This window comes from Elaeis guineensis, chromosome 5 (assembly GCF_000442705.2).
Source record: "Elaeis guineensis isolate ETL-2024a chromosome 5, EG11, whole genome shotgun sequence".
Lineage (NCBI taxonomy): Eukaryota > Viridiplantae > Streptophyta > Magnoliopsida > Arecales > Arecaceae > Elaeis > Elaeis guineensis.
Window position 1 is genome coordinate 14,610,256 of NC_025997.2, and position 13,399 is coordinate 14,623,654.

General features: G+C 36.9%; 1 protein-coding gene across 1 annotated transcript; it reads right to left on the minus strand.

The window, feature by feature from the left end:
- Positions 1-2,548: 2,548 nt before the first annotated feature.
- LOC105044960 (ubiquitin-conjugating enzyme E2 2) lies at positions 2,549-13,104 on the minus strand. The gene is made up of 5 exons (XM_010923080.3): positions 12,844-13,104; positions 12,729-12,754; positions 6,697-6,786; positions 6,375-6,463; positions 2,549-2,972 (listed from the first exon to the last, which is right to left on the minus strand). The coding sequence occupies exons 1-5, from the start codon at positions 12,966-12,968 to the stop codon at positions 2,844-2,846; spliced, it is 459 nt and encodes a 152-aa protein (XP_010921382.1). The 5' UTR covers positions 12,969-13,104; the 3' UTR covers positions 2,549-2,843.
- Positions 13,105-13,399: the final 295 nt, after the last annotated feature.

Consider the following 13,399-nt stretch of genomic DNA (forward strand, 5'->3'; position numbering starts at 1 on the left):
TAGGGCCTCCCTCGAGTTGCAATTGATGTAGGAGCACGGGTGTCGTCCTCTCATGATAGCTCTGGTCTAAAGTGCTACCGGCTTGTCCATGCGCGCCACGTGCTCGATGTAGACAAGTGTCGCACCTACCCTCATGGATTAGAGAAAGTGGTCCATCTCAAGGATCGCATGGCGAAGAGCCATACGACTCGAAGGCTCGAAGGGCATAAACTTTAATACTGATGCTTTTTTATTATGGCGATACATTGGAAAGGACAATTGGGCTCTTTTTTCAAACAAAAATCATATGGGGCGAGCACTATAGGCCATCATATGGGATGGACATAGTTTCATGCCACAATTTTTTTTTTCGTATCTTAAAGACAAATTTAGAAATCAAATAGAAATTGGATATTTCCTACTAATGGAGTTCATTAGCTCCATAGCTAAAATAATTAAAAAAAAAGAAATAAAATGCATGCCTAACAGAGACCCTTCGTGATCGTCCATATCCTCTTTCTTTTTTATCAAGTTTTTTCATCCATTATCTTTCTCATCAAGCCATTTTTTCCATCCATAAAGTCTTCTTCCCAAGTCTCTTTCTCCTCTTTCAAACCTCATGTGCTATCTCTCTGAGATCCTCCTCGAGGCTCTTTCACCTCTATCAAATTTTTCCTAAGGTCTTTGCATTTAAAAGTTCACAAAAATTGTATTTCATTTTATTTAGAGGTGTGTATTGGGACGTCGATGAATATTTTGCTAAATGTGTATCAACTGACCATATATTATATACTAGTGAATACTAAGTTTAGTAAACTATATATCAATTTATCTGTAGATGTGTATTGAGTCGTTGCTGGATGTGTATTAAAAAAGCTTACAGCATGTATCAATAAACGATTTAGTATATGTCATTTATTCATGTGCTGTGTACTGATAAATGATATGTTTTGAAAACTATATATCGCTTTACCTAAAGATATATATTGGGATGTTGGATGAATATTTTGGTAGATATATATCAACTAGTTATATACTGTGTACTAATGAATATTAAGTTCGATAAACTATATATCAATTTAGCTGTCTATATATATTGGATTAGTGCTGGGTGTGTATCAAAAAAACTTATAGTATACATCACCTGGCTATATATTTAGTATATATCATATGGTCATATAGTATATATCATTAAAAAAATATGTACTAAAAATAAAAAAAAAATAATTTAATCATGAGACTAATAATTTCATTAGTAGAAAAATTTTTTAACTTTTAAATTTAATATTGATATTAAGAGAAATGTGGCATATTATAAAGCCCGTCCCATATGATATTTTATAATGATTTGTGTTTCCTTCTTCCCAAGAGGCATAGTCTCTAAAGCCTTTCAGGTGATGACACTTATCGTGCAATCAGAGATGCAGTTGAACGTGCTCGGGTGGAAAATCAGTAGCACTATACTGGTAGCATTACCAAGACAGCAAAATTGGAAGAGGTCATACACTTGGATGAGCCACACAATTCTGCAAAGAGCCCGGAGGCTGATGATAGTATGGAGCATAGTTTGCCTCCTCTACCAGAAACTTGCAGTGATGGAGGTTTACATTCAGAATGTGATATTGCAGAGGGGTTGCTATCAACATCAGATCTTGTCTCCAGCTTTGAGAAATGCTTTCGGTCAATTAATGAGAGGATCTCTCATCAGAACCGAAAGGCATCTCAAGAGCCGGAGGTTAATTATCGGTTGAAGCCGTTCGACCATGCCGCTGCTAGGAAAAATATGAAGTTCAGAGATGTCAAAGAAAAGGATAGAGCCGAAGGTGATGATGGCTTTCGAACTTTACCAGATTCCACAGAGATGCATGAAGGCTCTGTGTTTGGTCAGTCTCGTGGTGAAGAAAGACTGAGGGGCGCCAGGCTTTTCCACCTTCAGGCAACAAAAGCACAACCTATCACTAGCATTGCCAATGTATTACATGTATCTTCAAAGTGCTGCTTCTATTCAAGTCTCAAAAAAGGGGTGCTATACGTGGGAGTTGAAAATAATAATAATAATAATAATAAAGGAATCGGAGGCGCCATTTTGTAACATTTTCCTTGCAATCCAAATATGTCTGTGAATTTTGGCCAATCTAGTAATTTAATAGGGTAAAACAGAAGCTGTCCGAATGGGGAATGGGAAAATTCCTGTCATGCTTCCTTCTGAAATCAAAAACCTCAATGGCTAAATTTCAAATAGTAAATAAATAAGATAAACTAATTCCCCACTGCAGACGGCTGTTTCTAAATCATACAAAATTTAATGCACCCAAATCTCAGTTTCTGCGCCATATTTCATATTTGCTTTCCCACTACAATGACACCCTGTACACTAATGATGCTGGTTGATGGGATTTAGCTAGTTCTGAACCAAAGGACCACGCAGCCATGAAGGAAAAACCTAACTCAATATTTTAAGGGAGATGTATCATTTACACCATACTCGGCTGACTTGCGGCTGCAAAAAGAACACCTGCACAACATTTACCACAACCTATCTTAAAACAACAGTCATAACAGCTTTCAGTAAGAGAAAGCTCTTCCTTGATTCCCACTGTCACAGCTTTATCTTGGCAAGTCAGCTACAAACCCTTTATATGAAGCTGAATATTATACATCATTGATGTTTATATAAAGAAAATAAGGAACAAGAAAGCTGCTGAAAAGGCTTTTGGTGCAGCTATCCAGCATATCAACAGTTCATGAAAAAGGCCCACAACAAAGCATCAAGAACGCATAATGACATGACGTTATAGAGATGGCAATTTGATTCCCCGCCAGTTCTATATTTTCCTTTTGAGTAGAAAGGACAGCTCTTGCCTTCAGTCAGCAGTCCAGCTCTGCTCCACTATCTCGCGAACTTTGCGATTGTATTCACGCTTGTTCTCACTGAACATGCGAGCTGCCTCGGAATTTGCAGGGGAGTTCGGGTTTGGGTCGCAAAGGAGAGACTACATGAAAAAAAAAGTGCCTGGGTCAGTTGCTGTATCTTAATCATTATGAAATGATCATAAACCAGCAGTCGTGCCATAAAATGGGCAATAGACTATGAAATGAAAAGCAGCTGAAACCAGTCACCTCACACACACACTCACAGAGACAACGTGTGAGAGAGATGGGGCCAACAATGCGGGCAAAGGAGCCATTTTTAAGAACTAGCTAGAAAAACAGTACAGCTCACAATAAAATGCAAATTTATGATTCATATATAAATGAAGTCATTGATATTAAACATTGGGTGACAGCTTTTGTTTCTTCATTTCTTTCTAGCATGCTGATAGAAGAATATCTCATCCATAATACATCCTCCTCTTCGAGCTGCAAGCTTACTCAGGCAGATGGTAGATCAAAGCTTGCCACAAGTATTCACTGCACATGCTAGTAAACAACCATAATACCATAAAAAAATAGTATCTAAGTTCAACCAAGAACAAGCCAGAGATAAAAATATTTGAGGAAACTATGCTAGTTTAAGAACCAACCAGATATAAAAATTTGAGGAAACTATGCTAGTTGCTAACAAGGTAAGTCGTGTTCAAAAATCATTGTTTATCCTGTTAATTGGCTAACTCATCAACCAACATACAGGCCCTGCTGAATCTGGCATCTTTTAAAGATCCATATTCTGAAATCTGAACCTTAATAATTAAGCTTGTATTGCTTCAATAATCAACAGCCAGATGCCTCAAAATTTCCATTTTATCCTTGAGGAATGGAGGAGGATCTACGTAAGCTCCAAACAAGCTGCATATGGGCAAGTTTCCTCATGAGTTGGCTCTTTCAGTATTTCTTTCATGGTCTTCTATGGACAATGTATCTTCATTCTAGCATGAACCCTTGCTCACACCAACTTCCAAACCGCATACACTTTATGCCCATGAAAATCACAATCATGCATTAGTTGTCTCCTTGCACAAGCCATGTTTGCACCAATCCACTGTTTTTTTAAGTGAAAATGGAAAATAGAAACGATCCAGCCTGTACACATGCTTTACCTCAACATTCCATGTTTAAGGTCTCTAGAAGCGTCCGCACTTTTGGGCACATAGACATGGTTGAAAACTTAACTACATACATACATACTCACACTTTTGGCACTTTTGTACCTAATGAAAAGCTTAAACAAATACATCAACTTTAATTAAAATGCATCAACTTAAGTCAAATGCGCCTATGGGATAACTAGATAAAGGATTTTAAGCTTTGTTGCTGCCCTTTGACCAAGGTTTGCAATCTCAGTACAGGATGCCTACTGGTACCCAACTGCTATTACCTTGTACTGTGTCACTATGGTACATACCTTGATATTGATAGTACAGGGGGTGTACGAGTTTCAGTACCCTACCAATATAATATAATACAACATTACAACCCATACCAGGCAAGCATACTCCAGTACAGCAAACCATGGCTTCGACAAACACTAGGAACAGCTGGCCCTGAGAGAATGATTTGGGCGACTCCCTGCTCCACCATCTCCATCTTCCAAGTGGGTGCTCAAGCTAAATTGTAGCAACTCTTATTTGAGGGGTTTGGAGTTTTTGAGCACTTAAGGGTGTTATGATTCTTTTTGAATTGGCTTCTAGGTCTTTCCTTTTGTGCACAAACACAACAAGATATGATTTCTTAAAGTGCTTTTCTTATGTTAAGTTTTATGGTTTTGTGGCATTTAGGGTTCATTATAAGGGTAGATCTTTCGCATTTTCCCCTTAAAATGACATCATTCAAATACTTGCTAATTCATGGCTGATCTATCATTTGTTTTGTTAGATAGCATATATTTCTCCTAACTTTTCAGTTTCCCTTCTTTAAGTATCAAAATATCTGATGTTCTATAATGTGTCTATGGGTGCCCTGTCCCTGTGCCAAGTGTGCAGCATCGACCCATGCTCATATTCTCTTAGCATGACCTCAAGTGCGTTCATGTATGACTTCAAGGTAAAGGTTGCCTGAATGAGTCACATCAGGTATCATGATTTTAGGTTGCATGCACAGGAGGTGAGATCTTGATGTAATGAAGGTGCATCTTCATGTGGATGCAAGGCAAGGAATCAAATCAGCAGAGGGATGGTATTCAGTCATGGTGACGGGTGTTAGTTGAGTGTGTGCAAAAAGCTTGAATACCTTCTAATTCATTCCTAGGTGAATTGCACGACCGATGTGTTGGGGAGTTTCGAAGAGATCATTATCTTGATTAGCTGGAATTTAAAAACTGTGGGCAGACCAGGACTCTCATGGCAGGTTCCTACCAAAAAATAGCTTGCATGTGTACATCAAGCATATTTGGAAATGCAGAGTGTGCCGCATGAGTTTGAAGTTTAGTAAAGCACTATCTCTAAACTATTAATAGATCTTTTCATGAAATCAAGATAGAAGATCAAGCCTTGTTAATGAGAAAGCAGAAGACTTGGTGAAAGACACCATAAAGACTTGCTGACTCAGGTTCGAAACAGAGGTTATAAGGACAGCGAACTACCTTGAAACGAGCAGAATCGGATAGTTTGCTTGGTTTGGATCAGTTGAGGCCGGTTCAAGGCCTGTTCCAAACTAAACATGTGTCTTGACCAAGTTTCCATCCGGAACAGGTTGGGATACCCTGAATTGGGCAGTTCAGGGTCGAGACAATCGACATTGAAATAAGGATATTGGGAGCTCTATTTTAATGCGAGCAAGACCCAGCTGGCACCAAGCAACCCAACTAATGAACTAGCTTGTACCAATTGGTAACAACTGGGACAGCCAAGACATCTCAATTCATGTGTGAGCCGGTGTCTTAAAAGCATCCCAAGTACATTCTCTCATTGAAACAAAATGGTATGGTACTGACATCTTGGTACCGGTAGAACATGAATTCTTGTGCCATGTCTTCTTAATCATATTAAAGAAAGAAGATACATATATATTAAAGAGGTCTGTTCTTACAGTTTCTTTTTTTTTTTTTTCCCATGCATGAAGTGACCAGTGGTGCTATACCAACACCACCTGCAGCTCCATGAGGAGCTTTAGTGATATATAGTGATCATATATTCCTATAAAGAATGAATTCAGTATTGAATGCAAGCCTGCTACTGAGCTGCATGAAATCACAAGTTTTATTGAACTGCTTTCTTTTCTTTCCATTTTTCTTATCATATCTTCAAATAATTTAGAAAATTAAAATGCCTTTATTCTGTTGTTGTCATCAGTTGTATCAACAAAAATGCATAGAGTAACACCAATGCCTCCTCTACTTGCTGAAAATCAACTTTTACTAAACAGAACTTTAACATGGTTAGCCAACAAACAAAATAAACATTGTTGGGCATGCTATTTTCATAGACATTTGGAAGAACTAGCAAGACTGGAAAGCAAACCTGAATAGAAGTAAGTATTGCTGCAACATCATATATAGGACTCCATTGGTTTTGTAAAATATCGAGACAAATGCTTCCATCCGCATATACTGGTAGGAGCCATATATATGGTTAGACACCATTACAATCTTGACTGATGATTCAGTTATAGTTAAAAATACAGCTACAAACCAAAAGACTCATGCTACAACTCAGGTTTGGAGCAAATTATTAACGTAGATGTCTAAAGTGATAATAATCTGGAATATTGACTATGATAAGCATTGCAGGAAGACAAGATGCGACAATCAAGCAGACTTTTATGGTTAAAGCTTCAACTTACTGTTGGGATGAAACATTCGTGAAACAAACCGGACATTTGGTGGCTTATTAGGATAATCTTCTGTAAACTGCAATGTCAGTTTAAATGTACCTAGAGAATATGCAAAAGAGATGGTTACACAATGGAATAATAAGATTATTATATGAAGTGAAAAGAACATATACCAAATAAAAAGATGGAACAAAGAAAATAAAAACAATCAAACCAACAATGTCATAAACAAACCAAAAAAAAAAAAATCAAAGTCGTCAATCTAGATCAAGAACCAATAAAGTATTAAATATAGGGCCCAAAGTTTATATAAATTATATAAGAAGGACCTATAAACAAAGAAAAAGATTAAAAAAAAATTGCAATCTTGGCATAATTGATAGGAACCTAGTTCCACCAATGGTATTTTCCGCAGAAAAAATAAGAAAAAATAGAAGAAAAAGGTCAAAGAAGAATAATCAATCACTTCAAGGGGACTGAAACCTACAAAGCCAATAGGCAAATTTTATTAGTTCCAATGCTTGAATACCTATGCCCAAGGGCAAGTTTCACAATCTCAATACCGGACCCCATACCAAAAGCATGCTAATACAGTGTCGGTATGCCCAATATGGGTGTTGGTTCGGCATACCAAGACTCGGTACAAGGAGGTTCGATACTAGTACAGTATGCTAAGCCTGATACAAGATGGAATGCACTAGTATAGTGAACTTTGCCCAAGAGGCTTACATATTTATGGACAGCTATGCCTTGACTAATGGTAAAGACCCAAACCTAGAAGTATTAGAAAACCAAATATAACAAATAATCGAAAATAAAAAAGAGAATATATAAATAAGAACCCATTTATGTTTTTTTATAATATTAAGAGTTGTCTCATTTCACATCCTTCAAATGAACATTGTCCTCAAAGTTGAGTTGTAACAAAAGATTTTCCTCAATCAAATGGCATAATAAAGTACTTCATGCATTTTAAACATTTGCTTTTTTGTACGTGAGATCAATAATGGAATTGTTGGATATTTCTAAAGATGGTTGATCATAATGATTTCCTAGAGACACTTTGAAACAATTGAATAATGGAAACTATTGGTGGTACCACATAAAATGGATCTTCATATTGTTGAAGTTCATCATGATCATCATCTGAACCACAGTTCAGTCATTCCCCACCATCACTTTTTCCATTGCTTTGTCTCTTTGATAATTGAATTCTCAGAAATATCAATCACTTTTTCCATTGCTGAATATTTCATGACCATAGTTTCAATGATTCCATTAATAGTTGAATCTTCCTTGATCATATCATCCATGTTTTCATTGTTGATCAAATCTTTCATTATTATAGTACCTTTGAATTGATGACTGTCCATCATTAGCAGTTGGGGCAGCTGAATTTCACTCTTAGTTAGCTTCAAACCACAGTTCAGTCATTCCCCACCATCTTCTCCAATACTTGCCCCTCATAAAAAACCTGCAGTTATATTTTTCCAGGACACGATTAATTGGATGGTGGTCCATCAATACTGTTATCACAAAGATTCCTATCCCATTCATAACCACCATCACAAGTTGCCTTAGGAGGTTGGTTGTTAACAATTATGTTGTGATGCTGAAGTCCATCATTAAGCTTCTCTTCATGTAGACATGCAAAGGAGACGGCCACTTCATGGTGTGAGGTCTTTTCATTTTAACTTCATGAAGAAGTCCATCAATGATCTTTCCTAGAAATTCGTCATCTAGACAAATTGACTTGATACTCTAGCATAATAGTTGTTTGTTGAACTTTTGCAAGTTCACCAGCTACATTTTTATTTTCAGTTGGATCTAAGTGCACTAAAAGACCATCAGTAAACTTCTCCCAGGAAGATAGGCCATGGCATGACATGAACCAATTGCACCACTAAATGGCAATTTCTTTGAGACTAATGAAAGGAATCTCAACTTTTGATTCAGCTGGAGTTTAGTGGTAGCAAAAAGGCTTCTCAGCTAGTGAAATCCATTCAGTCAGATCACCGCCTTCCCATGGAGGAAACTTCACAATTATGCAAGGATAACATTGCTCTAGATGAAAAACCACTTCTTGATTGTTATGATTAAGTGGACAAAAATCAGGATCACCATCATCATCATGATCACCATGATTTCTTTGTTACAAACTGAGTGCTTGAACATTACAACTATTATTTAAGTCATGTTGAGTGCTGCAACATGTTGGGGAAGGTTTGCAAGTAACTCTTTCATGTTTCATCTCCGCAATCCATTGATTAATTGAATTGCTTCGTACTTGTAACTAGTTATTTTGTTGACAAGAATCTCCTGAAGCTTGTTGCTAGATATTTTGGTGAGATGAATCTCATGCAGCCATAGCAGAGGACTTGAGACCAACTATGCCAAGCTTCTGGTTATGCACAGGATCGATGCTCTGAGATAATAGAAACCAAGTTCCCATCAATGGTATTTTCAGAAAAAAAAAAAAAGAAGAAGAAAAAGGTGGAATAAGAATATTCTATTCCTTTGAGGGGGCTGAAATGCTAAAGCCAATAGGAAATTTTATTAGCTCCAATGCTTAAAAAGTTAAATCCCTAGACCAAAGGAGCTTACATATTTATAGACCACTATGCTAACATTAAAGACCCAATCCAAAAAGTACAAGAAAAACCAAGTAAAACAAATAACAGGAAATAAGGGCAAAAATAAATAAGAATCCAGGTATGGTTTCCTAATAATATTAATAGTTGTATCAATAACTGAGTATTATTCAAAACCTGAACATTCAAATTAAAGGTGAAAAGCTAAAAGCTGTTTTGCAGGACAGGATTTATTTCTAGATCATTACCCACTGCCTTCAGGGAAAAAACTTAGCTTGATGGTCCTTACCTAATGGAGAAATGAGGAACAGGGCAGCGAAGAAAAATCAAATGTGAATCATGTGTTGATAACATGAACAATTAGCGAAGGTAGTAGCACAAGCCAAGATAGAAAAGGAAATCATTTTCCTAATGTTCCAGAACCCAAGCAAAGCCTTGAAGCAATAAACATAATGACAAGACTAGCACAAGTTCCCTACAAGTACTGGAGAGGCTGCAACATAAAAGACAACAATAACCTACAAAAAGCCAAACAAAATGCTGAATGAAACTATTGAGGTTCTATAGCTTTGTTTTTCAGATGTACCAGATTACACTAGCCATGAGACTCGGACTATTCTGTAGAACTCCATGTGAGATGGAAATTAGCAGGATAGAAACAATTTTCTATTTGAATCTAGGAACAACCACTATAGTTTTCAACATCTTTTCCATTAGATGCTGCAAGGAAGATAGATTAAAAAAAATTTATCAGTTCCTTTTATGAACATCACCACATGAAAAAAATTCTTCCCTGCAGCAAAATATACAAAATAAAGCACCTTGAAGGAAATGAGATCATCTCAGATTTCCCAGTAAATAATAAAGAGCCAGCTCCAGCATGGTAATTAGATTTCTCAGCAGAAACTTCCTATAGGGTCGAAATCTAGATATTTTATCAAGAGAGTTTTCCTTATGAACAGACATAGGATCTCCATTTGAGTTTGTAGCAATCCAAGGGTCTGTTTGGTTCCTAGAAATTGAAGATGCTCAGTGTTTAATGGTGGTTGGAAGAACATGGTCAAAACTAAACAGCAAAATATCGGTTCTCTCTTAGTTATCAGGGATAATAGATAGAGATGCTGTTCCTTATTTATAGAGTTTCCACAAGTAACTCAGTTATGTATGAATAAAACTAAAAAAACCTTGAATCTGATAAAAATATCACATGACAAGATGGGAAGATGGGAAGGATAAAAAAGGTAGGGTAAGAGCTTTAGGAACAACTTTCATGCTAAGGCTCTAATTTTGCAACACATCTGAATTTTTCTCGTCCTCCTGAAAGGGGGCATATGGAGGTCTTACCCACTGAAATAGATTTCTCCATAATCATGAATGTACCACTAAAGGGGCATATTGTGAGTTGTGACCATCTGCCCCTTGATAATCATCAGAATCTGTTGCTTTGGGGTCCTATATTTGAAAGTTTGTCATTTTCTGCTTGAAATAGTTATACCAAGAATTGCGTGCAGCTGGAATCACAAGTAGGACTGTAAACAAGTTGAATTCGGGTCATATCCATGCCTGAGTTCGGATTCGGGTTCGGATCCATCAAAATGAGTAAGCACTGAACTTGCATCCAATCTCGATTAATGACAATTCCAAGTATGGATTTGATTCACTTAGCATATGATTTTAGCAGGCCAACAAGCTAAGAATTAACAATTTCCAAAAGAAAGGATTCTTATCACAACGGCCATGATTTGGGAAGTGAATGATTGGTTGGTTTTGAAAAATTTCAATCACTTTTGAGATAGATTTAAATTTTTATCTATATTCCACTTGAATGAAACAAAATCCATATCTAAATGTCAGTCAGCATTATAGCAATGAGCCAAAGTTAAAGAAAGCATGCATGAGAAGAGGATGTAAATCCAAATATGAAGAAAAGATATTTAACACAATCATCTGGCCAATTTTCTTTACATTCCTATTTTACATATTCTACATATATAGTTTGTTTTCCAGTATTCAGGTTAGGAGGTTTTCCAATTCAAACATAGCTAAATCCAAGTTCGATCCAACAAGAAATCAGATCCTATATGTAGAATCTGAATTTAATCCGACAATGCTATCAAAAATTTAATTTGGATCCAAACCCAATCATCATAAAATAATTGGATCGCATTATTGAGTTTTTGGGCACCATTTACACCTGTAATCACAATAACTCCAATTATCTTTTAGGACAACTTTTTATGGAGACTTTGCTTACCTCAGCTACTGCAACTCTTATGTTGTTTTAATGTTATGGTAAAATGTCTACTCACCTTTCTAGCAAAAAGTGCTGGAGAAGGGGCAGTTGCAGTAACCGGACATGCTAGTGTCAAGATACTAGTAACCAAACCCACCCTTCAATGAATATCATAAGTGTATGAATAGAGAAGCCAGATTTGATAAAGAACCAAATGAGGACTCTCTACAGATAGTTATCTCTGACAACAGAAAGGAAAAATGGTTATAACCTCTCCATATAATTTAAGACTAGTGGTACCATGCATCAAAGGTCATAGAAATTAGAACAATTGCACACAGCAAGTAATGAATAAGAATTCCCATACTAAGTCTTAGATAGAAGGCACATCATGCGAAGTTTTGAAAACATGTATAGAAGCAATGATCATTAACGTCAAGCCTTGTCCCAACCATTCTAGGTTGGCTTTATGAATTCTTACTCAACAAGCCATAACCATAACCATCTAGTTGAGTTTATATATATATATATATATATATATATATATATATATATATATATATATATAAAGCAATCTATCAAAGTACATCTAGTGATGTTGAAAATAATAAACTCATCTTCCACATTAATCACACATAGCCTGACCCATATTATGTATTCCTAGCAATATCTGGATCTAAAATTATCAGGCCTCAAAACCCATATGAGAGAAACACGAAGGGAAAAAAAGAAATCCAAACAGCCCAACTGTAATCTCAAAACAAAACAAGTCAGCTCACTTGAAACCTAAAATCTATTCTTGGTGATATCCAAAACCCAGCTGAGATTAGCGCAACCAAAAGCAGAAAAACCACAAAAACATGATCGTGATTTCAGAAGTTCAGCAAAACTCTAAAATAAGTTTCGACATTTCACTCCCCCAAAAAATTACATGCTCGATGACCTCTGTAGACCTTCTAATTCAAATACCATAAAATTCTTATAATCCAGGTCCTCAGATATCTCAAATCAAATCCACCAAATAGATCACACGCCCCACATCCTCATTCCAGCAAATTCACGAGATGATAAAAATATACAATGTAGGAAAAAGAATATAACTTTCAAACCCCAGCTCAATTTTAACCCTTTCAAAAGCTTATATAAAGAACCAAATCGCTGGAGAGTGGAGACTACATTAGAACAGCAAGAACGAACGATCAACAGCATCAACTCACCTCCATCCCACGGGGTATCATCAGGCCTGCAAATCCCTACCAAAAGCCCATCAAAACCCAATTCAAAACAACAATTGATCAAGAAAAAAAAAAAACGAAGCTTTATGGGGTCTACCCAAAGATCACGGCGTTCCAGAGCATGATGTTGTTGTCATGCGGCGCTCCGCTGACACCCGCCGGCGGATCCTGCTGCAGCCTCTTGAAATCCCTCATCAGCCGCTTCCTCGCCGGCGTCGACATCCCTCTCCTCCCCTTCCCTTCGCCTCAAAGATTGGATCTTTTCTTCAATCTCCTCCTCCAAGGAGGAATCGAAACTGACCACTGAGAAAAGGGAGGAGAGAGAGAGAGAGAGAAGCCGACAGGAGCCCATGTTGGGACACATTCGCATCTCTTTTAAATGGCCACTTGGCTAGGGGTGCAAGAACGAAAAATTATGCAATGGTTAATAGAAATTACTGCTATTGGATGAAAGATTCTCTTATCAATTCATGTGTGTTCTCCTTTAGGGACTATTTATTTGATGGGTGTGGTCCATTCAAGAGAACTTTTGGGGCATTGGGATTGCTTTGTTATGAGAGATCACTTGGTTTGGAGGACAAAATCTAAACTCTAGGCAATGTTGATAGAATTCATTATTATGAAATGGAAGATCCTCATCATGTCATGAAAAT